The following is a 27,745-nucleotide window of genomic DNA, read 5'->3' as shown; positions in this document are numbered from 1 at the left end:
TTTATAAATTTGTTCCCATAATCTATCAGTTTTTATTTTATCTTTTTTAATAAGTAAATAATTGTTTTTTTTTTTGGCTCAAAATTGTCTATACTATTTTGATAATAAATAAATAAATAAATAAATAAATAAATATATATTTGTAGAAAATTCAATGACATTGTAAATAAAAAAACATGACATGCATGCAATTATTAATAAGTACCTTCAATTTAATAATTCTATTCTCTCATTCCCACTTTTTAAAATTAATGTCTTAGAATTGAATAAAATCATATTAAAAAATATAGATTTTTTATGTTGCTTTGTTTGGATTGTTAATAGATATAATAAAAAAAAACTTAATGGACAAGTGCCGTCACTAAAGATCAGTTAAATTATTTAATATTTACAATTTTCCGATAATTTTTTAACAACAAATAGATGTGTGATTGTGTTTTATTGTTTGCAGTAATTGCAAAAATGTTCTATGGCACTCTAAATTTAATTAATATATTAAATATAAATTAGATATTTTTTAAAAGTATGCTCTTTTAAACTAGCACTGATCTAGTACTGAATAAGGACTACACTAGAACTAAACCAGAACTGAAGAAGAACTGAACTAGAGCTGAACTAGAACTGAACTAGAACTGAACTAGAACTGAACTAAAACTGAACAAGAACTGATCTAGAACTGATCTAGAACTGAACAAGAACTGAACCAGAACTGAACCAGAACTGAACTAAAACTAAACTTCGACTGAACTTGAACTGAAATACAACTGAACTAGAACTGATCTAGAACTAAATTAGAAATGAACTAGAACTGAACTAGAACTGAACTAGAACTGAACTAGAACTGAACTAGAACTGAACTAGAACTGAACTAGAACTGAACTAGAACTGAACTAGAACTGAACTAGAACTGAACTAAAACTGAACTAGAACTGAACTAGAACTGAACTAGAACTGAATTAGAAATGAACTAGAACTGAACTAGAACCAAACTAGAACTGAACTTGAACTGAACAAGAACTGAACCAGAATTGAACTATAACAGAACTAGAACTGAACTAGAAATGAACTAGAACTGAACTAGAACTCTACTAGAACTCTACTAGAACTGAACTAGAACTGAACTAGAACTGAACTAGAACTGAACTAGAACTGAACTAGAACTGAACTAGAACTGAACTAGAACTGAAGTAGAACTAAACTACAACTGAACCAGAACTGAACTAGAACTGAACTAGAACTGAACCAAAACTGATGTAGAAGTGAACTAGATCTGAAGTAGAACTAAACAAAATCTGTCCTATAAATGAACACGCATAATCCGAAACAAATTAAAACTGTTCTATTTTCACCCAAAATTTTAATTAAAACCAAAATTTTCAGTTAATTTTATGGGTTAGTGAAACAAATTTATAAAACAACAATTTTTATAACCATAAACAAATAATATTTAACATAAAAATTTTCTTACAGAAATGGCGTGTATTTAAGTCTGTTAGTGAATTGTTCATTTTGGTTCCTGCCCTGCTTGGTCTCAAGGGCAATTTGGATATGTGTCTGGCCTCACGTCTCTCCACACAAGTGAATTTGGGTAATATGACGGGAAAGAAAGAGGTTATACGTATGATTGTTGGCAACATAGCATTGGTGCAAGTGCAGGCCACGGTGGCATCATTTCTGGTCGCTATGTTTGCGGTATCTGTAGGCGCTGCCATGGATGGTAATTTCTATTTTGAACATGTTATGTTATTGACGGCGTCGGCAATGTTTACGGCGACATCGTCATGTTTTGTGTTAGGTGAGTTTAGTTTATAAATATTTCTTTATTTAAAATTGTTAATAAATCTAAAATTACTTTTATTTTTTAATTTTTTTTAGACTTTGTATTAGTGGCTGTGATATTATTATCTCAAAAGTATCGTTTGAATCCTGATAATTTGGCAACCCCCTTAGCTGCCTCCATAGGTGATGTGGTTTCAATTAGTTTGCTATCGTTTATTGCTTCGATTTTATTCGATAACATAAGTGAGTAATTGTGTAATTTTTTTACTACGGTGTCGTCAGCAATTTAAAATAAATTATTGAACCAGCATTGAACTGAACTAGAACTGATTTAAAACTGAAATAGAACTGAACTAGAACTGAACTGGAACTGAACTAGAACTAAACTGAACTGGACTAGAACTGAACTAGAACTGAACTAGAACTGAACTAGAACTGAACTAGAACTGAACTAGAACTGAACTAGAACTGAACTAGAACTGAACTTGAACTGAACTAGAACTGAACTAGAACTGAACTAGAACTGAACTAGAACTGAACTAGAACTGAACTAGAACTGAACTAGAACTAAACTAGAACTGAACTAAAACTGAACAAAAACTGAAGTAGAACTGAACTAGAACCGTACTGGAACTGAACTAGAGCTAAAATGGAATTGGACTAGAATTAATTATATTTATTAAATATCATTTTGTTTTTCTCTTTCAGAAACTCATTTATGGATAACTTATGTTGTAGTGGCCTGTTATCTGGTCTTGTTACCAATGTGGGTAACAGTTGTATTAAAAAATAAATATACACGTCCTGTGCTCAAGAGTGGTTGGGTGCCAGTATTATCGGCCCTGTGTATTAGTGGGTAAGTTGTGCTAGTGGTAAATTTAATAACACATTTTTAATTTGTCTATTATTTTTTTCACTTTTACAGTTTGGGTGGTCTGGTGTTAGATGCTGCTGTCGAAGTATTTCATGGTTTTGTGGTATTCCAGCCCATTATCAATGGTATTGGTGGTAATTTGGTTTCGGTACAGGCTAGTAAAATATCAACAATGCTGCATCAAAGTTCAATTATTGGCATTATACCACCACATACGAAAATATTCGAATGGCCCTGGAAAGCATTATTTAAAGGAGGTTAGTTAAAATGAAATATGAATTCTATTACAATGGAATTAAAATTATTGAATTTCTCTTCTTAATTCCAGTGCCCTATGCTAAAACTGCTCGCTTATTGATTGGTCTGTCAATTCCTGGTAATATATTGTTTATATTTGTAGCTGATTATATACACATGTCTCAATCGACAATAACCTGGGCATTTGCTCTCTCGTATTTGATTGCCAGTTTGATACAGGTAGATTTGTTTAATAATATTTTTAAATTAAAACATTCTAATGATAAATTTGTATTTTTAAAATTCCAGTTAATGCTTCTTTTGTATATCGCCCACATAATTGTACATGCCATGTGGAAATGGAAAATCGATCCAGATAATTCATCTATACCTTATCTTACAGCCCTGGGTGATTTATTGGGCTCTAGTCTTTTGGCCTTGGCCTTTATATTCCTGTTATCGATTAACAAGGAATATGGAGCGGGCTTGGATACTTTAAATGCTTCAAACTAAAATAAGATTGATTTATTGATTTCTATCTGTATGTGCTGTGATTTGAAAGTGAAAGAAGTAGAGAGAGAGAGAGAAAGAGTTGTCTTCTAATTAGTCTGCACAATGATTTTGCCATTCTTAAATCATTGTTAAGGCGAGAAGATAAATGCATGTACTATTTTAATTGCCATAAATAATATTTTAACAAAAAATACAAATAAAAAACAATAAACAGGGTTGTAAGTTATATAGTCAGTCAACGACTTCTAATTACTACTGCTATATTTAACATACATACGTACTGCAGTTAGAGTTAGTTTAAATAAAAAAAATTAGAGTATAGAGTTGGACATGTTAAGATTTTATATGTGTTATATAAAATGCTAACAACAAAACAATAATAATTAAAAGTTGAATGGTCGAGACCAGTGTTTAGTTTAGTTTCATTCTCCAGTGTACCTTAATGGATTTAAATTTAGTAATTATGTATGTATTTTAATTTATTTTAAATGAAATTAAGTAAATTACCTTTAACATTAAGCCAATAAAACCTATACACCTTCCCCTCTCCCCTAAAAGTCCTTCCTTTTCCCCTTAATGTTGTAAAAAACCTTTTGTTCCTCCCCCAGAATAAATATGTATGTGTTTATTTAAAATAGTAAATTTAATTTGATAAAGAAAATAAAACAAAAATACTTAAAATTAAAAATAAAAAAACGAAACAAAATTATAATAATTTATGTGTAAATAAATTGAAAAGTTAATCAAGGAAAAAAACATTCTGAATTTTTTAGTTGAAGAACGACAGTTTTAAGCTTAGAGTTTGTTATTTGTATAAAATCTCATACTTTAATCTGAATCAAACTAGAACTGAATTTCAAAGAACTAGGCTTCTATAAATCGACTTTCGAATAATCGAAAAAATCTACTTTTTGTCGAAAAGTCGTTCCAAAAAAGTCGATAACTCGAATATCGTCTATGAAAAAAGTAGGCATTGTAAATAAAAGTCGAAAAGTCGGGAAGTGAAAAAAGGCGAAACGTCGGAAAAAGTAAAAAAAAAAATCGAAAGTCGAAAAAAGTTCGAAAATAGTAAAAAATAGTTAAAAATCGAAAAAAGTCTGAAAAAGTCAAAAAAAGTCGAAAGTCGGAAAAAGTTCGAAAAACGTCGAAAAAATTAAAAAATAGTTGAAAATCGAAAAAAGTCGAAAACAGCCGAAATGTCTTAAAATGTCGAAAATAGTCAAAAAGTATAAAATTCGAAAAATGTCGAATACTCAGAAAAAGTAGAAAATAGTATAAAAAAGACGAAAAGTTGAAAAAACGTCGGAAAGAGTCGAAGAACGTCGGAAAAAGTCGAAAATCCGAAAAACGTCAGCAAAAGTCGAAAACTCAACAATTTATAAAATACCAAAAGTCTAAAAGTCGACTTTTCATAAAATGCAAAAAGTCGACTTTTAACTAAATGCAAAAAGTCGAAAAGTCGACTATTCATTTCAACTATAGAACCCTACAAAGAACTAGAACTAAACATTACATGAAAAAGAATTATATAGATATCTGTATTGGAACTAAACTAGAACTGAACTAGATTTGAACTAGAACTGAAATGAATCTAAACTAAAACTGACATTGAACTGAAATAGAACTGAATTAGATTACTGATGTTGTTCTGGTTTGATCAAGATTTGATCTGCAATTTGTTTTTTATGGGGTTAATTAAGCATTAAGAATTTTGAAATAGTGAAAAGGTTCTTTGCAGTTCGAAACATATCATAAATAAACTAAATCTTGCAGTAATTTACAACTTATTTTGATATTTATTGTATAAATTCAAAATTTTTATTCTAATTAGCATATTTATGCTGTATAATTTCATAATCAGTAATATCTCAGCATTGAAAATGCATTAAAAAAATTTAACTTTTTAATTAAACAAGATTGGGTTAAAATCAAATTTAACGTACATATTACTTGTAAAACACTGATTAAAGCAAAATGCTTAGCATACTTCTAGGTGTTAACAATATTTATCAAAGCAAATTACTTTATCATAGCACTCAGCTTTTGTATATGACAAACACATATGCTACAAGCCAGAGACTTACGCAGATTCGGCATAAGACGACTTAGCCTAGCCGCCGAACAAAATGTCAAAGCCGCCGGCGCCAAAAATTTTTCAGCTCAATACGGCTTGAAAATTTCGCCATATTTTGTACAATTTACAGAACACTTTCGCTAAATTTATGGAATTTTACAATATAAAATTAATTTGTTTTCATTTAAACAAGTTTTCTTTTATCTCATAATAAGCCGCTCATTGAAATTTGGCCGGTGTAGAACTTTGCTCATAAGCATAAATCCGAATTCGTTTTTCGATTATTGTGTATTTTCTGCCAGGATGCACTAAGTAAGGTGGAATTGTCAAGGCAGCTGATTTTTATTTGTTTATTTAAAAAGTGCTTGGGTTATGTCAAAAAAATTTATTTATTTTTATTCTAACATAAAAATTAAATTTGCGTTTTCTAACGAAAAAATTTCAAACTAAAAATTATGAATGAAAATGCTGATAAAAGGGTTCCAAATGAAGAAATTCAGATGAACCAGCAATAAGAAGTTGTCCTGCTTCGAATACAATTGAAATGTAACGACGGTTTTATAGGTAATATTGTGAAAAAAGCAAAAAAAATTCTTTCCAATATTTATTATTTTTCAATTTTAGAAATTTCATTTTGACAAAACCCATACTCAAAACAACAAAAAAATATTGTGTTTGTTGTGGTTGTTGCCCAAACTCTCTCACCTTACTTATTACATCATGTTTTCTGCTTTGTTTATATTTACTTCTCAAAAAAGTACCTTTCTATGCAACTCTGAAAAAAGTTTGCTAAAAATCCCTGTTTGTTTTCTTCTTGTACATCAATTTCAAAGCATTTTTTAAAACAACCGCCAATAAATTTTTATAAACAAATAAATATTTATCAAAATTTGTATTAAAACAATATGCAGAGACCTAGAAGAACCTCAGAATTCCAAGAAGATGCTATTGGTATACGGCGTCAGTCGAGGTGAGTGATAAATTAATCAGTAAAAGAACTCTAAAAACATAGAAAACCCTTTTCAACAGAGCTCAGGCTAGGAATACTCTGGCTCCTTCTCCTTGTGGAAGTGCTGTAGGTACAAATGTAGTTGGTGCCGCAGGCGGAACAGCTAAGAAATTTAGCGCCAGGTACTCCTTCAAAAAATAAACTTACATATTACATAGAAAACTAAAATTAATTTATTTTAGACAAAGTCGTATTGCCGTACCATCACGTCCTTCTTCCAGTGACCGTGGAGGAGGATCCATAAATCCTTACCTATCCGTGCCCACCGCTAACACACAAAGAGGTACAACGCCGCAGAAAACTCCACTACCTAAAACCACCGCCAATCGTGTTTTATTTACCGCTGAAAAACAACGCTCTGGCCAGACTGGGAATTCGGTAGCTTTGCACAACGACAAAAAATGGGTGCAAGAACAGACCCAACGTATAACAGAACATTTACTTAACCAAGGCACTTTGGCTGGTGGCATAAGTACCGACTTTTTAAATCGTGGCCTAAGGCAAATGTCCATTAAACAGTTTGTAGCCATTATCAATCATTTCCTAGGCTATATCTGGGGCAATCGCTATACTGTAGGCAACAATCATGTAGAGGATATAATAAATATTTTGCAAAAACTACAATATCCTCATCCGGTAAACAAGTCTTGGCTCAAGACACCCAATACTCAGCACTCATTTGGCAATGTAATTGTTTTGTTTGATTTTCTAATGGATTTTGTTCCTAACACTGAAGAAGACGAAAATGAGGGTATATATTTCGAATTAAAAGAACCCGAAGAGTTAAGTGCTTCAAAAATGCAAGAAGATCCTTTTCATATGCCTGATTTAGAATTTCAACAGCAATTGCTTAAAAACTCGGAGGAGGGTTTTATGTTGTGGGACAAACAGAAGACTGAGGAATTCGATAGTCTCCAGCTACAAACCTGTAATCTGCTAATACAAAAAAATACTGGCTTAGCCGATATTAAAGCTGTTGAAATGGAGGTGGAAAAATTGAAAGATACTTTGAAATCTCTGGAAAAGGAAAAGCCTCCGGAAGATAAAGAAATGCTGAAAATGAAATCAAAACTAACGCATGAATTGAAAAGTCTACGGCGAGAAACGAAAGTTCTACAAGATGAATGCGAAGCTAATGAAAGAGAACTAAAAGATTTAAATTCTCATAAACAGCTTATAATAAAGGATGTCAACACTATCGAATTGGATATTAAAAAATTACACGAAATGCTTAACACACAAACTTGCACGGTGGAACAGCGCAATCGCATGATAGACGATATTATGCAACACAAACAAATGCTGGCTATACAAGAGCGAGCGGTAGAAGATCTACAGAATCGTTATCATAATCAACAGATTTTGCGTTCTAAGGCCCTTAAGCAATTTAACGATCAAATCGAAATTTTTAATGCTCATATGAGAGAAATTAAATTCTCAGAACTCTTGAAAGGCAACAATGATACTTCGCTTAACGAAAACAATTTACAATTATCTTTACGGCCCGAACAAGACGAGTTGGATAAATTAATACCCTTGTTGCAACAAATCAACGAAGAAGCCAAACTATACATACAAACAAATAAGAAGAAGATTTTCCAACTGCAAGAACATTGCAAAGCATTAACCACCGATATCGAGGCAATATTACAGCCCAAATTAATGACCTTGCGTACGGCTAATAATACTAATGTTGAGAACTTACAAAAACTTGTGAACGTCTTTCAACAGAATGAATGTAAAATGCGAGAGAAAATACTGAAGTTGGAAGAGGATATAAGTGCAGCCGACAAAATAATTGAGGAACTGCAAACGGTTATTAAACATAAGAATTCCCTGGTGGAAAAAATGAAAGCCGATAATGAACAAACAATGCAGGATGTTGAACGCAAACATGCCCAATATGTCGAACAGAGAAAAGCCTTTTTGGAAGCCTATGAAAAAATGTTAGATGAATGCATACAGGGTGATGTACTGCAGCAATTGATACAACAGGTTGAAGTGCAAGAACAACAACTGGAGGTGTTACGAAAAGATTTTAATAGGAATTAATTGTAATCAAGTTTATTTTTAATGTACCTATTTTATTACACATTTCTATTAGAAATGATTAGTGTTAAGCTTTTTTAATAAATATTTGCATTCATAAAAATTTTATTGAAATATTTCTCTTTTTCATAGCATTTTATTTCCATTACCAATTGTTAGTAATTCAGTAAATAAAAAAAAACAATTGTACAATTCACAATCGGTGTAATATTACGATCGTTACAAATTGTACACCTTTATTAGATAATTTGCAATTATATTTAACAAATAATTGTCCAATTCACAATTAATGTCGTAGCGTTGTATATCATAAAATGTTTTCAAATAAATTTTTTTTTAAACAAAAACAAATTAATTATAAAAACAAAACGACATACTACGATATAACCGTACAACACCAATTGTGAATTGAGCAAATAAATGCATATTCAAAATATTTATTTAAATATAGAAATTTTGAAAAAAAAAAAAAAAATTTAATGAATATACTTAATTTCCAAAAATTTTCGTAGAATTATGTATATATGTTCAAAATCATATAAAATATAGATATACATACAAATGTACATACCTATAATAATATAATCGAACAAATTTTTTAAATTTGAGTCGCAAAGTGTTTATTTGCCAACGATTCCTCCTATATAGTATAATTTCAAAAAAGTAAAATTTTAATAAAATTTTTAGATTTATTACTCACAATTTCCATCAAACATTCCTACAATAAACCATCAATAAACTTTATTAATCATTTATGAATATGGGAATTAAAGTTTAATTATCCATTTCAAAATCAAACGCTTTTTTGACATTATAAAGTTAACAACACTTACTCTAACGGTATTTTTTCACAATTTTTCTTTTTCCCTTTTGATATTTCTGTATAAATATCAATGTCAACGCAGAATGATATTCCTTCATTCAGTGCTAAAATTTTGTAATTTAAAGACGCGAACTCAAACAATTTATAATAAAGTGTATTTTTTTAAGTGTTTTAATTTAATGTAAGTAAAAAAAAACAAAGAAATACTATAATTTTAAAATAATTAAAACAAATAATAATTGTTAAATTAGAAAATTTTATGAGAAAAATGTACATTATTTACATTTTTTTGCTCTTCATTTTAAATAACGGCTATTTTTTGTGTTCATTTTACTATCTTGAGATAATTTAAAAACCCATTGAAAAGAAAGAGAAAGCTATATGTAAAAATTAAGACCTTGAAAAAAGTGCAATTTTTTTTTTGGTTAAGCTTCCAGTTTGGGATATTTTTTTCTGCCGTGATGAAATATTAAAGTGTAAATATTTTGATGGCCAAATTTAGTTTTAAATGTACAGTTGTGTTTGTTTTTTTATTATATAAACTATAAAATATCTTAATTAAAATGTATCTTTAAAATTGTTTTTCTATAGATCTTATTGTTCTGTGTAACTTTCTTTTTAAAACGGCCAGACGAAAAAAAGTGTGACCTTCCTTCGCTTGAAAAATGCAACGTCAATTTACTTCGGGCAGCCGCCAGGCACCTGATCCCTTCGATCAGTTTCTCGAAGAACATAATTTCTATCGTAAACATACGGCTAGAGATGCATCCTGTTTGTTTCGTGTCATATCGGAACAAATGTATGACACGCAATTGCATCATTTGGCCATTCGGGAGAAATGTGTGACGTACATGCGCAAACATCGTAAACACTTCGATTATCATGTAGATCGAGATTTCGATGAGTATTTGGATGACATGTCAAAACCGAAAACCTATGGAACATTATTAGAGCTGCAGGCAGCCAGTTATATGTTTGAGTAAGTGTATAGTTATTGATTTTTTTATGTATTTTCTAGACTTCTTCGATCTATGTAAAAATTCTTCTAACAATTATAATGTTTTGAATATTTGAACATTCAAAGTTTATTGGTCTTGATTTAAATTTAATATGTATTTAATGGAACAGCGAACCGATAACATTAAAGTTTTTTTTGGAATCAAGTGCCCAATTTTTAGTTCGTGTATGGACTCTCATACTAACTAGTATATTGACTAGTCTATCAACTGTCATATGAAACAGTCTATGCACTTATTGGCTAGTATATTGACTAGACTATTGGCTGGTCTTTTTATACTTTTAAATCCTATTTACTTGTTTATTTATCTGATATATTCTCTATTGGCTAGTGTATTCTAGTCTACGGATAGACTTGTCAATAGACTAGACTATGACCTAGTATAGTACATCAGTACATTAACTAGTCTATTAATTAGACAAGTGGCTAAACTGTTGATTAAACAAGTGACTAGACTATCAATAAATCTATTGAATGGCCTATTGACTAGTAGAGCTATTGACTTGAGGACTTTTAAATAATGTTTAAACTTGTTTATGTATTTAACTACTTTTTTTCTTTTCAGGCGAAATGTGTTTTTATTTCAACCTTTTAATTTGGGTAATTATTTTAGTGAATATCGTTCGAATTTTGTCGAAGTATTTCGTGTTTTTTATACGCCTGAAAGACATTTTGATTCCGTATTTACATCAGATTATATACAAGAGGCTGCTATATGTCAATGTAAGTAAAAAAAAGCAATTATTTACAAAAAATACTTGTTTAATCTAAAAAAAAACAATGAAAACTCAAGCATCTAATGCACTTTGAGTTAAAATTTTATTTGCATTTTGTTATTGTAATCAACAATATACATGTAAATTTTCACTGAAAGTATTCACAAACTACACATAATCCAGGATTTTAACACGAATTTTAGATTTATATTCCTTTAAAGTTTTTTATTTACTATTTTTTCTTCAGCCATTTGTTATGAGATTCTTTATAAAGATCTCTTTAAACTGCCCGATGTCTCATTTGCCGTTGAACAAATGCTGCACGGTCCCACCTTTGAAAATATGGATTACCGTACCGAAACTAATGAGGAAGGCTACTCTACACGTTTGCATTTAAGTGATGGTCGTTCATTTGAATTGGATTTACCACACAATACAAATTGTATATTGGAAAATTATAAATTATGTCATTTTCATTATATAAATTTTCCACGCTATTCGGATGATCTTCAACGTGAACTTAAAAATGCTAATAATTGTGAGGAATACGATAAGAATTCGTTGATTATACAACGTACCGCTGAATCTTTTCTACCGAATAAGTATGTCTCCTGTGTTAGACAACTACTACAGGAGGGCATAACACCATTTCCCTATAAAGTTGCTAAGGCTTTAGATCCAAATATGTATCGTAATATTGAGTTTGATTCATGGAATGAAATGCGCAAGGAGTTGAAGCTACAGAATTGGTATAATGGTGATGCAAATTTTAAGGTAAGCATTAGTTGCGATTTTCTTTTGCTTTAAAGTGTAGTTATATTAAAGTTAGGTAGTAGGTATAAATGGAACCGATTATTTGTCTTTTGGCTATGATTCTGTTACAATGTTATAATAAAAAATTAAACGTTATTTTGTGATTTTATATCAAGCCCTATGGGCTTGGTTATAAAATTGTATTCAATACAGACTAGACTACTGATTAATATATTGACTACACTATTGATTAGTCTGTGGACTAGACTAATGACTAATCTATGGACTTTTCCATTGACTTGCTTTCGGGCTTTTCTATGAGTACGTTTTAATCAAGTTCAGTTTATAGTCTCGTCTTTAGTTTAGTCATCGGAAAAACTTCTGCAACGACAACGTTATCTTAAAAATAATAGATTAATTTTGCTTCATCTCGAATTATTCATGCGATTTTTTTATATGTAAATCCAATTAATGTTATACATTGCTTATATTTAATATTATCATTTGTTTAGTTTTGTTTAAACTTAATATTTGTGAATGTGTTTTTTTCTGTTTTAATGTATTTTTGTCCTTTCGTCATTTATGTCTATGTGTGTGTGTTTTATGTCTCAATATTCAGTTAATACGTTATAGCACAAGACGAGTTCGCAAAATATTTCAGGTTGGCGCCAAGTGTCATGTAAAATTGCGCAAGTCAGAGCAGGATCTCTATACTTGTCATATACAGGAAATAGCTGTCGATAAGGGACAGTGTATTGTATTTGTCGAACAATTGGGTGAAAAACGTTTAGTGCCTTATGAGAATCTAACACCCTTACCACCGGATCAATTTAAACCCTGGACGGTGCCTTATCGTTTGCAACGCCATATGCAAAAATATAGTTCAGTACGTTTTACACGTCAATACAATTATCGTTTTAAATTCAACACAACTACTGAGCATCATCATCATCATGAGTTTGCATGTGGTTCGGCTATGGATAATGATAGTTGTTCAAATGATTATATCGATGATGATCTCAAGAAGTCAGCTCGTCAGCAACATAATCAACATTGTACTTCTGCTGCTTCATATTTTAAATTGAAGCAGTACACTCATTTGGAGGATTTTCGCACTCATGTCGAATACTGTACTATGCCCTTGACGGTAGCACATGCTGGACGAGAAGTTGATGCAGCTAAATCTGGTAATCAGCAAAGAGGAATTAGTGATTCTAATGAGAATTCTCGTACTCCCTCGAGATCTTCAACGACTGTGGGAGCCCAACGTAATAACATGGAGGCTGTACAAAATAAAGCCCTACCAAATAGTGGCCCTAATAATGTTGATGATAATTTAGTGGCACCACAGGCATTTGCTGTTCCCCATTTTATGGAGGCTTATGATGTTGATCATTATAATCCTAATGCTGCTTTATACATGCCCGAAATGCAAAGTTTTTATCCCATGTATCCCTACTCAACTGCTGCCGGTATACCAGAAGATTATTATGGTTATTGTGGTTTTGATGGTGGTTTGCCTCCCGGTGCTGCCTTTATGCCTGCAGTAAATAATGGTTTTTATTATTTATGTAACAATACTTTAGCACCACCTGGTAATTACATCAACTCTACTAATCCCTATTTCCCGCCGCCACCACCAGCTCAATCATTAGGTATTGGTCCTATGGTGGCAACAGCTAATACTCCGAATGCTTCGTATTATACGCAGACGCCCCTAACTAGTGCAGCAACTAGCACACAATCTGTACAAAGTTTAGCTCCACCAAGCAATACACAACCATCCAGTAATAATACACCTTCACGTTTACCTCAACGCAGTGTAACAAATACTCCCACAAATACTCCTTTAAGTGGACGCATAAATTATGATGCTAAAAAATCTTTAAAAGCCAATGGTATCGATTTGCCCAATGATGTGGCCACCTTAAGGTTCTTTTACAATATGGGTTTGGATTATTATCATAAACAGAAAAACAATGAAAATGAGAGTAAGTAAAGAAATTTTTACAAAAAAAGATTTAAAAGTAAAAATAATAAATAATTTACATTTATTTCAGCACCTTCCAATGAAGATACTACAAATAAACTTTCAAATGATTTGCAAAATATCAAACTCGATGAAAATGCTAATCAAGTGTCAAGTACTAAATCGGATGCAAATAACAATGATCCGCTTAATGTTAACCAAAATGAAATGGCAGCTAGTAATGAAACAAATTCAAATACAACTCAATCAAATAAGCACAGCAATACAGGTGTAAACTCTTCTACTGGTGGTGGTGGTGGTGGTAATAAAAATAACAATAATAACAATCAAAGACGTTATAGTTCACGTTATTTTAGTGGCAAAGAACGACAAATGTCACAACGTAATAATAATAACAATACAAATCAAAATTCACAAAATTCTAACCATCATCAGCACCAACAACAGCAGCAGCAACAGCATCATAATCAAAATCATTCTTCACAACGTAATCAGGGAAATTATAATAACAATGCCAATAAGTATTCACAAAATAATTATAATTCTTCTTCAAATATAACGAATACAAGTCGTAATACACAACAACATCATTTGCAAACATTGCAGCAACATCAACAACAGCAGCAGCCGCAGCATCTTAATCCTCATCATGCTGCTAGCAGCGAACAATCTCGACAAATTTCACCTACTTGTGGTTTTGATGAAGCTTCTATTCGTGTTAATTCGGTTGATTCACGAAGTAGTCAGGTGAGTACAATGTTTTTATTATTTGTTTATTGTTGTTTTTTTTTGTTTGTTGTGGTTCTAATAGTGGACAGTTTTAAATTTCAATACCATGTCATTGATTTTTCTTAAATTATTTCTGAAAATGTTTGTTTAAATGAAAGATATAGGATAGATAATGAAGAATAAAGTTATTTTTGATAGGTATATAGGTTTTTCAGTATCATAAACTAGTTGAAAATAATTTTGGGAGATTGAAAATTTATGCGATAATTTGTTAAAAAAAATATTTATATTATAAACTGAACATTTTTAAATTAAAGAAGTCATGAAGAAACATTAAAGCGATCGTCCATTTAGATAGTGATGAGCAAATTACATCTATTATGTATGGCAACCGAACTTTAGTTGCGTTGCTAGCTTCAAAATTAGAGAATAATTTCAGTGTAGAAATGGTTCAGGTTAACCAAAAAATCATTGGATGAAGATTATTATTGAATAAATATTGTTTTTTTTTTTTATAAAGTTCCCAATATATTGCATACAAATCGTACATCTATGCTCGTTTACAAATAGGGAGTTCAAAAAGTATATTTTGCTTACAAGTTGTTGAGTAAGTTGTTTTGTTTTTAATAATAAAAAGGAGACATTGGGAATACGAACCAGGGACTTCGGTTTGTTAGTTGAATGTTCTACTCACTGCACCCCTGCTTAGCTATTTTATAATGGATTTCAGATACAAAGTTAATGTTGTTGTGTTGTTTTCTTTTTTATAAAACACAATTCTTAACACGCAATTAAATAAAATTTGCAAACAAAATATCAAAGCCGAAAATTTAGTACTTCTATATCATATTAAAAGAAAGTTATTACACGAGCACTTAAAAGTAATGTAGACGGCAAGTAAATAGTCATTGAAAAGTAAGTGGTTATGGAAGTACAACCAATTACCGAGTTTTTGCTGGGTATGTATGAAATATTGAAGATCAAATATGAAAATTAAAGTTTAGAAATATGTAGTTTGATTTTGACGTATGACAGTTTTTTAATTTTTACTAATTTTTCTTAAAAATTTATTAAAGTAGCAAAAATGTCCATTGATTCTTGATAGATTAAATATTTTGTGATCATATTCACATGTTTGCGAATCTTTTTATATCCAACATTCATTCTATTAATGAAAAATTTCATAATTTAAAAAAATGTAAAACATTTTTTATGAGTTCCTTGTTTGAAGAAAATTTTTAGGTTTTAGGTTTTTTATATACAGGACCTGTTTCTCTAAATGCGAACGAACAAGTATTTTCTAGTTTTTTTTTTCGAAAAATTGTTATTGTTTTTTAATATAAAATGAGAAAGAAATGTTCGTTCTCATTTAGAGAAGCAGGACGACAATTTTTAGTAGAAAAAAAAGTTAAAATGAAAAAGAAGTTTCTTAAATGGAGAACGACTATTTCATTTTTGTACAGGTGAAGTCTTTGAAAACATCAAAGTTCTTTTTTGATCGATTTTGTTTAAGCTATCTTTATAATTTTTTATTAATGTTAATTACGTTGATATTTGGAACAGGGCTTAAATATGTACATAGCTTTACTCGTATTTTTTATAAAGTAATAGGCTTTAAATTCATGTTGTAAAGAGGACCTTATATGATGGGGACGTAGGGTCAATTATAAAACGTTTCTCATAAAAATCGGTAGAGAGATTTTTTTGTTCGTAAGAAACTTATGTTGAATTTCAGCGCTACACTCGTGTTTTCATGTCAGTAAAAAGACGAGTCTAGCACTAAAAGATTTTTAAAATAGTTTGAAAATAAAAGCATTTTTAAGTTATTTAAGTTAAAAAGATATTTTTTACATTTTTTTTAAGTTTTATTTCGGTTTAAGTCGTTTTTGTTGCGTAGTGGTGATAAAACATATAAAAAACATAAAATTTATATTGTAAAAACAAAAATGTGTTGTACATAGTTATATATAGAGTGTGAAATGTTACTTTGTGTAAATAATTACATAGTGATTGATGAATAGTTCGAAATTAATATTATTTTTGAAAACTACTTCCAAATTAACAGACTCCCACAACAAATAATTCAAATACAAATACTATGATAACTTATGCTAATAATAGCGAACAAATAAATGAAGGCTTAACGGCTGGTGGAATAGGAAATGCAGGTCAAATGTCCATTGCTATGCAATCTACAGCAGGTGGTGTTTATATACCAATACCCATGACGGGAGGACCACCTCCACCAGCGCCCTATGGAATATTTGCTCCACATCCAACAGCTGCTGCTGGTGCTCATCCGGCTAACGGTATGGGTATGCATCCCAACTATATGACTGGACCACCGCCTCAAATAATAACACACTGTGGTCTACCACCACCTGTGGCAGCACAACAACATGCTACCCTAACTGGTGGAATGAATACTGCTGCTGGATCGGATAATATGGAAAATGTTTGTAACACTGAAATGGCAACTAATAATGCAGCAGGTCTTATTGGTATGCCACCACCAGGCATGCAAATTCAATGTCCTAATTATCCACCACCTATGCCGTTTTATTATTCAGCAAATAGTGCCAATTCAATGGGAGGTAATGGCGTTGCTGGAGCACCCATGCCTAATGCAGCAAATGGTGTACATTTAGTATCTCCCTTCTCGCATCAAGTGCCACCTTCAACACCTTCTAATCAAACAGCATTTGCCTCACCACAACCTTCTATGGCAACTACTGGACAGGTAACAAGAAATGTGTTTGCTTAAAGAAAATGTGAAAATTTGTTTAAAATCTTTGGTTAATAGTTAGTTTGTAATCGTTACTACTACTAAATGCAATTTTTGTTAGTTTTATTTATACAAATTATTTTCTCTCTTCCTTTTTCCCCTCTCTTACCAAGGGTTACTATTGTTTACAACCACCACCACCATTGCCTCCTCAGCAGCAAGTAACACCCCAATTAATGCAGCCACAACCATCACCAATGTCCGCTAATACTAGGACACCAAATACCAACTCCTTATCACACGATATCAATACGGGCCCACGTAACGATTTAATACAACAAAATAATGATTAAAAAACAATAATTCTTTTCTTTTTACAATTTTAATTCTATTGATTTTCATTTAATGATTGATGCTTTATTCTACTTTCTACTTTAAATTATAATGTATTTTTCATACATTTCAAAACTCAATTTTACCACTTCTTGTTTTAAACCATAAAAGCATATTCCTCTTTTATATTTATTTTAATATAAACTTAAAAGGTTTTTCTCTTGTTTTCTTCTTTGATAACATTAAACATTTTACTAGTAGATTTTAAATTATTACGTTTTGCTTAAAAAAAATGTTTCAAAAACTCTTTTTTTTAAGATCTTAATATTAAAAAAAAAATATTTATAAATATAAAAAGTTTTCTTTGTTGACAAAGAAATCTTCTAAATCTCTTATCTTATTAACTTAGTTTTTAAAGTGTGTTTAAAAAAAATGTTTAAAAATTTTTTAGCAGATTTATTTAAATAAAGAAAAAATTTTATGTAAAATTTTGTAAAAATAATTTCTTACAAGATTTTATATAAATTTTTGTTTTTATTTATAAATCTGCTGTTTTAACTTTTTTCTAAAAATTTCAAAACAAAACTTTTTAAATGTTGATATATTATATTTTTTAAAAATTAGTTTTTCTTGTACTTTAAAGCTCTTGCTATTTTCTCATAATTTTTTTTTTATTTGCCATAGTTATATTTATTTAAAAATATCAATTTATTTTCCCCACTAAAAATAGTGTAAAAATATTCGTTGCTTAATTTGCCTTCAATTCGATTTTAAAATATATAATAAACTTCGTTTAAAAAATTTCTTTTATTTGTAGTTAAAAAAATGTAAATTTCCATCATGCATCTTTTAAATTTTAACAAACTCTGTTGCTTTAACGAAATAATTATCAGAAAATATTTAACTATTTGCTATTTTTTTAACAATTTATTTCGTAAATATATTTAAACATTTCGTTGCTCTTATTTTATATAAATTTCATTATTATTTATTATAAATAAAACATACATTTTCGTTATTTGTTAAAAAAAATCATACAAATCTGTATAAAATACTTGTAACTATGGCCTTATTTATTTTAAATCAAATTTCTTTCTCTTCCTTTCGTTTAATCTTTACATTTTTATTCATTTAATTTATATTAATTAATTAAAACAAAAAACAAGAAAAACTATTATTCAACAAAAAAAGTCACTCTTATATATAATCTTGTAAAACTTATTTTTCAAATCGTTTTATTATACTTTTTAAAACATTTTCAAATTACTATTTATGATTCCTCTATTATAAAAAATAAACAGTTTATCATATCTCTATCAACACTCACTCTACTTTGTATATAAATTATATAAATATTGTTAAGTAAGTTATACTCTTTTATAAATTATCTTTAAAAAATAAAAAAAAAAATAAAAAAAAATTGTAAAACTTAAAAAAAATCACAAAAAAAAAGATTAATAAACTAGCAAGTAAGCTTAAACTAAAAACAACTTCCTTATGGTTTTATTAATTATATCAAGGTTCAAACTTGACTTTGATTTAACGCTTACAGTTTGGTTTTCTTGAAGAAATAGGAAAATATATATAGGCATAAGTAATTTTTATATATATTCCTCAATTGTGGGAAGAGCCCAGCAAAACAAGGTTGGAAAAAATTTAGTATTTTTTCACAACTATTAACTCAAAGTGCTTCGGGTGAATTACGTTAGCGTGTCATTGCAGAGATGTTGTTCATTTTTAGCAACTCTCAACTATCATCTAATCTAATCTTAGCAAAAATAAAACACATTCTCCTAAAGACACGCTTATGAAAATTTCAGAGTTTTTTTTTAACCAAAACTTGATGTACTTTAAATATGATATTTTTTACGACTTTTCAAAATCTCTTATCTCACTTTTGTCATTTGTAAGGAAATATTTGGTTTATAAATGTGAATAATATGTAATCAACAGGGCAAGGATTTCTATGCAAAAGCATGTTTGTAGTTAGTAACTCAAAATAACTTTTAGCTAGTTTTCTTTTCAAATCAAATAATTTGCTACAAAATGGAATCGATTTGTTGTTGAATATTTTGTTATAAATGAATAAATTGCATATTTTGCATATATCCAAAAATTTTTTTTATCATATTTTGCATATTTTTTTAATTTTTCTAAAACAAAATGTTTAATTTTCTCTGTATTTCATATTTTTACAACAAATTTAGTATTTATATATTTCGAATATTTTTTTTAATAACTATCAACGAATTTCGATTTAACAATAAAATACTAAGTTCTATGAAATACAATTTTACATAGTTTTATTTAATTTTTAAAACCACAATAGTTCGGAAGGTATTTTGAGTTTGTACTGCAAATTGTAACGTCAAAAATATTGGTCCTTAAAGTATTGGTTCAATTTCTGTGTCTGTCCATCTGTTTGTCCTTATAAAAAGATAACTTGATGGAATTTTGTTCTTACATCTCTCACACGTCTATAATTCTCTTAAAAATATTCACCCCTATTCTGCATTTCGATTACATTTACGAATTCAGTTACGCAATGATCGAAAATAGGTATTCCAACAAAAAACTGAATCGTATGAAAAAGAAGATGCAATTCCATTTCGTCTCAATTTCGATCGTAATTACGTTTTTATAAGTTGTTGTTTATGTGGCGGAGAGTCGAATCGAACCAAAGTTGCCAACGGAGAAAATTTCGATTCAAACGATAAAATTCGAATGAAATATAATTTATATAAAAGTACATTCATTTGACATATTTTATGAGAATTGCTATCAAGCTCTCCATTTTTAGAAAATATATATATATATACTATTTAAAGTTGTTTCTTACTCTTTATATTTGTCATTCTCGAAGTCGTTGTTCCGTTAAAAAAGCAGTCCTTAAAAACCTGTATATTTGTTGTCAAAAACTTTAAATCTGAATATGTATTATTTTTTTGGTGCAATACATTTAGTAATGTCATCAATATTTATTTTCAAAGTCATCTTAAATGCATATTTTAAAAGTTCATAAAAATAACTTTCCAGCTAAAATTTCAGAACTTATTTTAAAAACAACTAGTTTTAGAATGAGATTCTTATGCTACACTCTTGGAACCAGCGATGTAGCCATTACTTTGGCACCTGTTGCTTTGGAATCAAATAAAAACAACATCCCTCCTACGACAAGCTTGTGATAATATTATCATTTCTTCAGATCTTTTTTATCACTTCAATGGAGTAAATTCTACTTTTTTCGCTTCTTTTGAAGTTCTTTTTTTGCTGGGTAGTTATACAATGATACTACATCAGTCAAATGGAATGCATACTAGTTCAGAAACAACTTCTTGGAATCAGTACAAAAACTATTTTTAGTTTTGCGTTGAGACCAATATTTATTGTTAAAGGGTTTTGAGGAAGCATTATGGAACTAGTTCTTTAATCAATGATTTTTCTTTGAATTTTTTAAACTCGGAACGAACTAGTTCCAGAGAAGCTTTAGTTTCTTTTAAACTATTCAGAAGTCTATGAACCACAACAATATTCCGAGGAATGAATTTCAGAAGTAATGACAGCATTACTAATTCCAAGATTGTTGTTTATGAATCTTAAGTGGTTATGTTTGCACTCTTTCTAGAAATAGTTCTTTTAGAACAAATTCTAATATTTTTCCTGGGTTAAAACAAAATTGTTATTATTCCACATGAATTAGATATTATTTCTGAAAATAACTTCGAATGTTTGAATTGAATATTAAAACTATCAGGTCTGTCACACATTTCTAACCTAATGGTTTCAATGTCGAATTTAAATTCTGATCGATTTTGTTTTACCATCTCTTAATAAAATTATATTGATTTTATTTGAAATTGATTCTGTGTAGCTTATAAAAACCAGAATCGTATTTCAATAAAGTTTTATGATATTGAAACTTGAAGAAAATACATTAATTATATTGAAATTTCAATTCCACTTTAAAAACTGATAGTGGTTTCATGCCGAAAGAATTTTTCGTTTTCCTTTTCAAAATTGAGAATTAGTTTCTATGTGAGTTTTACAAATTCTTGAAATATAACTTTAAATTTTCAAATTAAACACATGATTTTATGGTTTTTTAATAAAAGTTTTATAAAATAAAAGAAATAACTGAAACACGAAAAAAGTGGAAAATTTTTTAATAATTTTTTATTTTATTGTGTCAGTTTCCTCTTCACCATTGTTGTTCTCATTTCATTGGCTTATGAGGTTGGTTGATCCAATTTTTCGTTTACCAAACTGCAACGTATCGACAATGCCCAAAATAAGTTCTAGAAATGTTTGTGTTTTAGCAGCTGCCTGTTGTGATAGCTGCATTTCACTTTGCAAATGTTTTATTAAAATAAAGTTATTTTCACTACGAGACCATAAGGGATTTTCATTGGTAATTATACTAGCCGCATTTAAATAGAAAATCTTTAATAAATAAATTTAAGTTAAACAATATTATGAAAATTTTACTTAATTTTTTTATTGTTTTCATTTACTTTTTCACTTGCCCATAGTAACAGAAAATACCAGCATAAACATTTTAAAACTGCTTCACTAAACATTGTTAAGTAGAAATTTTATATTTTTCTTTATACTTCTTTATTTTATTTAGCAAAATTTTTGTTTATGCCGTTTTAGCAGAAAATTTATTTACTTCTATTTATTACATGGGCTTCGATTGATTACGTTAAACTGTTCTGATTTTTGTAAAATCATAAAATTTTATTATTATTTCTAGATTTAAGAATCTTGAATCAATTGTATTAAAAATAAAATTGATTTTTATTTTAAATTGTATTTTTTTAATTTAACGTATATTGTTTACACACGTCAACATATCATTTGCCATTAACCTTTACGTTTGAGAGAACATTATTGAGCGGTACACTCACGTGAAGCCTTTACATGTTATGACAAAAAATGTTGTGTAAAATATATATTGAATTTTTTGTATGTTCTAAATTGTTTTTTTGACAAAGTTTTTCTTAATAATTTCATTGAAAAGTCGAAAAAATATGGATAAATTCGACTTTATCTTTTCGTTAGATAAGTGAACTAACAAAAGTTCAATTCCAATATTATTCTTATATTATTTGTTTAGAAGGGCAATTCGTTACAACTTCATTCAGAGACCATAAGGTCCATTGTGATGTAATTTCCCTAAATCATTTGGATTAAAGGCCATGCAGCCCAAATTTGATAAAAACGAAGACTTTTCAATCCCCTTATCTATACTTTGGTCTCTGTGCTATTACACATATAAAATTGTCTCAAATTAGCTTCTATTATTTAACTGTTAATCAAAACTTATTCCAATCTTAACAATTTCAAATAAAATGGCTGACAAATATGTTTCTAATCTGTTGTCTAAAATTTCTCTAAAACTCTTTATGGGACGACATATTCTAACAAAATTTAACGCTTAAAAAACTGATTTCAGAAGCTTTCCATAGAACGACTATATACTCCAAAACGTTTCCACAGAACCAGCTCTGATAGTGAAATTTTAATAGATGAAAATAGTGGCCAGCTCTGATAATGACAATTTTAATAGAAGAAAATAGTTGCGATATCGCAACTATAAATTTCAAAATAGTCTTCTAAATCTTCCCTAAAACTGGCCTCATGAGTAATTAGTAGCTGATTAAATAACTGGTTTCAAAAGAACGAGTTTCAACTCCATAAAGCGTCTGAATAGTTTCTAAATGTCATAAAAGTTTCGATATTGAAAATTTTCTAAATTGAGAAATTGGTGCCAGTCTTTACAACATCAAACAAAAATTGTTGGAAGAGAAGTTGTAGAACTGTTTTAAGCTGGTTGGTCTAAGGTTGGTCCTTGGGTTCAATAAAACGTGTGTCGATTTTATAACGAACCTGTACTAAAGATGAAAATTTCGAGCAAATCAATCATTGATTTTCAACCAAAAAAATCACCTATTTGTGAAACTGATACCTTTTTCATAACCAACCCCAATAAATTTCTCATTCTTTTCTTAAAAATTGTATAAAAAAGTTTTATTAAAAACTACAACATACATGGTACAAATATAAAAAATCTTTTCTAACAAGTACTACACGCAATGTTAGGAAGCAATTCCCCACATTCTTAGAGAATGTTTACATTTAATATGAAGGGGCATTGTAAGCTGGTGGACTGTATGAAGGAGCAGCACCTCCGTAGCTACCCGAACCAGAGAGATTAGCCAAAGCGGCTAAACCTTGGTTGTTTTGTAACAATTGATAACCAGCATTGGCCGCACTATCGACACCAGCACCAGGCATGGCACCTGCGAAACCAGCACCAGGCAAGGCACCAGCAAATCCACCAGCCGCACCACTTCCAGATAGAGCTGAGGCACCAGCACCACCGGAACCGGCACCAAAACCGTTACCACCGAGGCCGCTGATGGCACCAATTGGTGCAAAGCCAGCATTTACATTGACGGGGGCAAAACCGGCTTGAGAAGCGAAAGCAGCTTGTTGTTTCTCATTAACAAAGTATTTCTCTGCTGGGGGCTTAACAACATTGACGTACACAGGCTCAACCTTGACAGGACGTGGATGATGTTTGACGAACACTTTGCGTACAACAACTGCTGGGGGTTTGTGTAAAACAACTGGGGCGGGTTTGACGACTAGTGGAGGATGATTGACTACGACCTTAGTGGGAGGGCGTTTGACAATAATAGCTGCGGGACGGTGTATAAGAATTTCACCTTTGTTATTAGGATAAGAAATGGAGGAGGACACACTGTTGCCTCTAGTGTTGGCGGGTTGGTAGGGAATATTTTGATTACTGCCAAAAGCAGAAGGTGCAGCACTGGCAAAACCAGCAGCAGCATCACCAGCATTAGCTGAAGCACCAGCACTAGCCGAACTAGCACCATCACCACCGAGCCCTGCTCCAAGACCTCCACCTAGTCCAGCACCATGACCGGTACCTTGCAATTGGAATTCACCAGCACCACCTCCAGAAGAATAACCACCACCGGAAGAGTAACCAGCATAGACTTGAGCAGATGCCTAAATTTATAAAAAACGTTAAATTAATAAAATAACCGGAAATCACAATTCAAGATTTATAATAAAAATACATACAATTACTGCAACGCTAAGTGCAATGAAGAAATGATTCATTTTCTGTCGCTTGTCTTCTTTATTCGCAAATCACAATTTGGTTTTATGGAGCTGCTCCTCTTATGTACTTGAGTCTCAAGGCAACAACTAATTGTTGACTGATGCTTCGGTTAACCAGCATCATGTATTTAAATATGATTTCACAGACATGCAAATAAAACTTTTTCAATATCGTCTACAATAAATTCACTTCCAAATACGTGACATTTAGGCCGTTGCTAATGTTTGGCATCAGTTGTAAAGTTCTCTCCAATCTTTTTAGCTGTATGTACTAGAGATACATGATTATAAGTTATATTGCAAATTTAATGAAATTTAATATATATTTTTAATTCAACTACTCATTTAGAAGTATATTGCCATTAGTAGCTGGTACTTTTTTTTTGCATTTTCTTTTGTGAAAATTAGATTTCAACAAAATTGTTTACAGAACTTTTATTTTAGCGATACAAAAAATTTGTATTTTGTTATTAACCTAATCTTTTGTAAACTATTACTGAAAGTCTGAAAACTAGGGATCTGTTTTGTGCCTGTCCACACTTAGAAATTCTTTTGGGAAACTTTTGATTTTGCGTGAAAGAGAAAGAGAAAATACATCATCCTCGTACTTGGAAACTTGTTTTGGTATTCTTCTCATTCGTACAATAATAATGCAATTTACACTTAGTTTCTGAAACAAAAGTTTCTATGTGTGGACGCTAAGGAAACTTTAAAAGAGAATTAAGAATAAGTTTCTCAACAAAAGTTTCCTAGTGTGGACCAGGTCTTTGTTAAGAATGTATGTATGTAATGATATGGTTTAATAAGTTTAAAAAAATAGTTTGATTTTCAGGATCTAAAGATCGTGGAAAGTAGAATAAATTTAGAAGTTTTTATATTTGAATGAATAATGTAACTATTGACTAACTAACTATCTAACAAACAAAGAAACTTACTAACTAACTAACTAACTAACTAGCTAACTAACTAACTAACTAACTAACTAACTAACTAACTAACTAACTAACTAACTACCTAACTAACTAACTAACTAACTAACTAACTAACTAACTAACTAACTAACTAACTAACTAACTAACTAACTAACTAACTAATTAACTAATTAACTAATTAACTAATTAACTAATTAACTAATTAACTAATTAACTAACTAACTAATTAACTAACTAACTAATTAACTAACTAAGTAACTAACTAACTAACTAACTAACTAACTAACTAACTAACTAACTAACTAACTAACTAACTAACTAACTAACTAACTAACTAACTAACTAACTAACTAACTAACTAACAAACTAACTAACTAACTAACTAACTAACTAACTAACTAACTATCTATCTATCTATCTAACTAACAAACTAACTAACTAACTAACTAACTAACTAGCTAGCTATCTAACTAACTACCGAACTAACTAACTGACTGACTGACTGACTGACTGACTGACTGACTGACTGACTAACTAACTTATGTCATCTCAAAAGAATCGATTAGCAAAATTACTTCTGCCGGATTTGGAATACTGGTCATTAAAAAAATTAAAATTTTATTCCGAAGCGCCTCTTATATGCCGGCTAGCTGAAAGCAAGGACCGATATTGTAAATTTTCGTTATCAAACTGCATCAATAGAGAATATTTTTCGCAAAATTTTCAAAATTTCAGGAATCGAATTAATACATTTTTAGAACTGTTTTGAACATTATTCAGTGATTTTTATAGCAATATACCTGAGCTAATGGCGAGCAGTTTAAGAGTTTTTAATACTAAAGTGTGAAGTGTGCTCTCAATCGAGAATAAGTTGTTTTAGTACCTATTTTAATATTATTCCTTCTTAACTCTGTTAATCTTTGGTTTATTTATTAAAAAACTTTAAAAAGTAATGCACACATTTTTTAAAATTTATGTATAAAAAATAACATTTTTTTATTGAGTACAAAATGTTCACGTAACCTAATTATATTACGAATAAAATTCGAGTCAACGTGTAAATAATTTAAAATTTAAACTATACTCTGGCCAAATCAATATGCTGGCTGAGCTCCATAGGCAGGTTGAGGAGCTACATATTGAGCGGCGCTGGCGTATTGAGCACCACCATACGAAACTTCTCCAGCTCCAGCAGAGGCACCAGCTGATGAACTACCACCAAAAGAACTGGCAGCTTGACCATAAACAGGAGCGGAAACGGGAGCATCGACTTGCTTGCCGGGTTTGTATACTTTAACGTATACTGGGTTGAGGCTAAGAGGTGTGGGTACTTTGTTGATAACTTCTTGTTGGTAGATAATGGAAGGTTTCAATTTGTACACAACGGGAGCAGCTCTAACTACAGCCGGGGGACCACTGCTAATTTGTGCGGGTGGTGAACCGGGTTGGTTGACAATAATGGGTTGTAGAGGTTGTGTGGCAATAACTTGATGATTATTTAAACCTTGAGGAACCAAGAGGGAACGGAATGCGGTTTGTCCCACAACATTGGGAGCCACCACATTAATGTTGCCTTGACGTATATTCGAAGCCAAAGTGTTTTCAGCCAAAGTTTCAGCAATGGTATCTGAATTTTTGAGATTTTGATAGGAAGGATTGGCATTCAAAGCTTGGAGTTGGGCATTGGCCTGAGCTAAACCAGCTTGAGCGGCAGGTGAGGCACCAACATCGGCGGTGGCGGTAAGTGAAGCAGCAGCTGCTTGTTGGTTAGCAGTAGCAGCATTAATAAGTTCTTCAACACCATTGCCAGCATAGCCGCCTTGACCATATGGAGCGTGACCATAGCCAGCAGCTGCAAACTATATAAAAATATTAGTGATTTCGTTTAAAGTTAAATTTATTGATATAAACCTACCGGTAAAGCAATGGCAACAAATGCTAAAATTAAATGAGGATTCATAATTACTAAAATTTTGCGTTTGTTTAGGGGGTTAGGCTCTCTCTTAAAAACCCACAACTTTTACTGCTTATTGATTTTG

General features: G+C 30.5%; 5 protein-coding genes across 10 annotated transcripts in view; 3 read left to right on the top strand and 2 right to left on the bottom strand.

The window, feature by feature from the left end:
* Positions 1-4,075, top strand: part of LOC111691116 (solute carrier family 41 member 2) — a 52,007-nt gene extending 47,932 nt beyond the window's left edge. For all 3 annotated transcript variants that reach the window (XM_023453759.2, XM_046945832.1, XM_023453758.2), the window contains 6 exons: positions 1,471-1,795; positions 1,876-2,022; positions 2,488-2,635; positions 2,705-2,910; positions 2,982-3,130; positions 3,200-4,075. In XM_023453759.2, the coding sequence (XP_023309527.1) occupies positions 1,471-1,795; positions 1,876-2,022; positions 2,488-2,635; positions 2,705-2,910; positions 2,982-3,130; positions 3,200-3,403 (1,179 nt within the window). In that variant the 3' untranslated portion in view covers positions 3,404-4,075. The remainder of the gene's footprint in view (positions 1-1,470; positions 1,796-1,875; positions 2,023-2,487; positions 2,636-2,704; positions 2,911-2,981; positions 3,131-3,199) is intronic.
* A 2,140-nt stretch (positions 4,076-6,215) lies between these two features.
* On the top strand, positions 6,216-8,632 carry LOC111691132 (probable E3 ubiquitin-protein ligase bre1). The gene is made up of 3 exons (XM_023453776.2): positions 6,216-6,447; positions 6,507-6,608; positions 6,669-8,632. Exons 1-3 carry the CDS (start codon positions 6,383-6,385, stop codon positions 8,536-8,538), a joined length of 2,037 nt encoding a protein of 678 aa, XP_023309544.2. The 5' UTR covers positions 6,216-6,382; the 3' UTR covers positions 8,539-8,632.
* Positions 8,633-9,423: 791 nt separating this feature from the next.
* LOC111691135 lies at positions 9,424-17,861 on the top strand. 4 transcript variants are annotated; one of them, XM_046945396.1, is made up of 8 exons: positions 9,424-9,539; positions 9,950-10,337; positions 10,942-11,099; positions 11,340-11,866; positions 12,465-13,836; positions 13,906-14,582; positions 16,630-17,304; positions 17,463-17,861. In XM_046945396.1, the coding sequence occupies exons 2-8, from the start codon at positions 10,024-10,026 to the stop codon at positions 17,640-17,642; spliced, it is 3,903 nt and encodes a 1,300-aa protein (XP_046801352.1). In that variant the 5' UTR covers positions 9,424-9,539; positions 9,950-10,023; the 3' UTR covers positions 17,643-17,861. The 4 variants fall into 4 exon arrangements, with proteins under 4 accessions (XP_046801352.1, XP_046801351.1, XP_046801354.1 ...); XM_046945395.1 differs by lacking the exon at positions 9,424-9,539 and adding an exon at positions 9,784-9,834; XM_046945398.1 differs by lacking the exon at positions 9,424-9,539 and adding an exon at positions 9,786-9,834 and having other exon boundaries at positions 12,507-13,836; positions 17,463-17,860.
* Positions 17,862-23,625: 5,764 nt separating this feature from the next.
* On the bottom strand, positions 23,626-24,891 carry LOC111691127 (chorion protein S38). The gene is made up of 2 exons (XM_023453771.2): positions 24,736-24,891; positions 23,626-24,660 (listed from the first exon to the last, which is right to left on the bottom strand). Exons 1-2 carry the CDS (start codon positions 24,772-24,774, stop codon positions 23,761-23,763), a joined length of 939 nt encoding a protein of 312 aa, XP_023309539.2. The 5' UTR covers positions 24,775-24,891; the 3' UTR covers positions 23,626-23,760.
* A 1,701-nt stretch (positions 24,892-26,592) lies between these two features.
* Positions 26,593-27,745, bottom strand: LOC111691130 (chorion protein S36). The gene is made up of 2 exons (XM_023453774.2): positions 27,622-27,745; positions 26,593-27,565 (listed from the first exon to the last, which is right to left on the bottom strand). The coding sequence occupies exons 1-2, from the start codon at positions 27,664-27,666 to the stop codon at positions 26,801-26,803; spliced, it is 810 nt and encodes a 269-aa protein (XP_023309542.2). The 5' UTR covers positions 27,667-27,745; the 3' UTR covers positions 26,593-26,800.

This window comes from Lucilia cuprina, chromosome 3 (genome assembly GCF_022045245.1).
Source record: "Lucilia cuprina isolate Lc7/37 chromosome 3, ASM2204524v1, whole genome shotgun sequence".
In the NCBI taxonomy this organism is placed as follows: Eukaryota; Metazoa; Arthropoda; class Insecta; order Diptera; family Calliphoridae; genus Lucilia; species Lucilia cuprina.
This window is presented reverse-complemented; position numbering and strand designations above follow the sequence as displayed.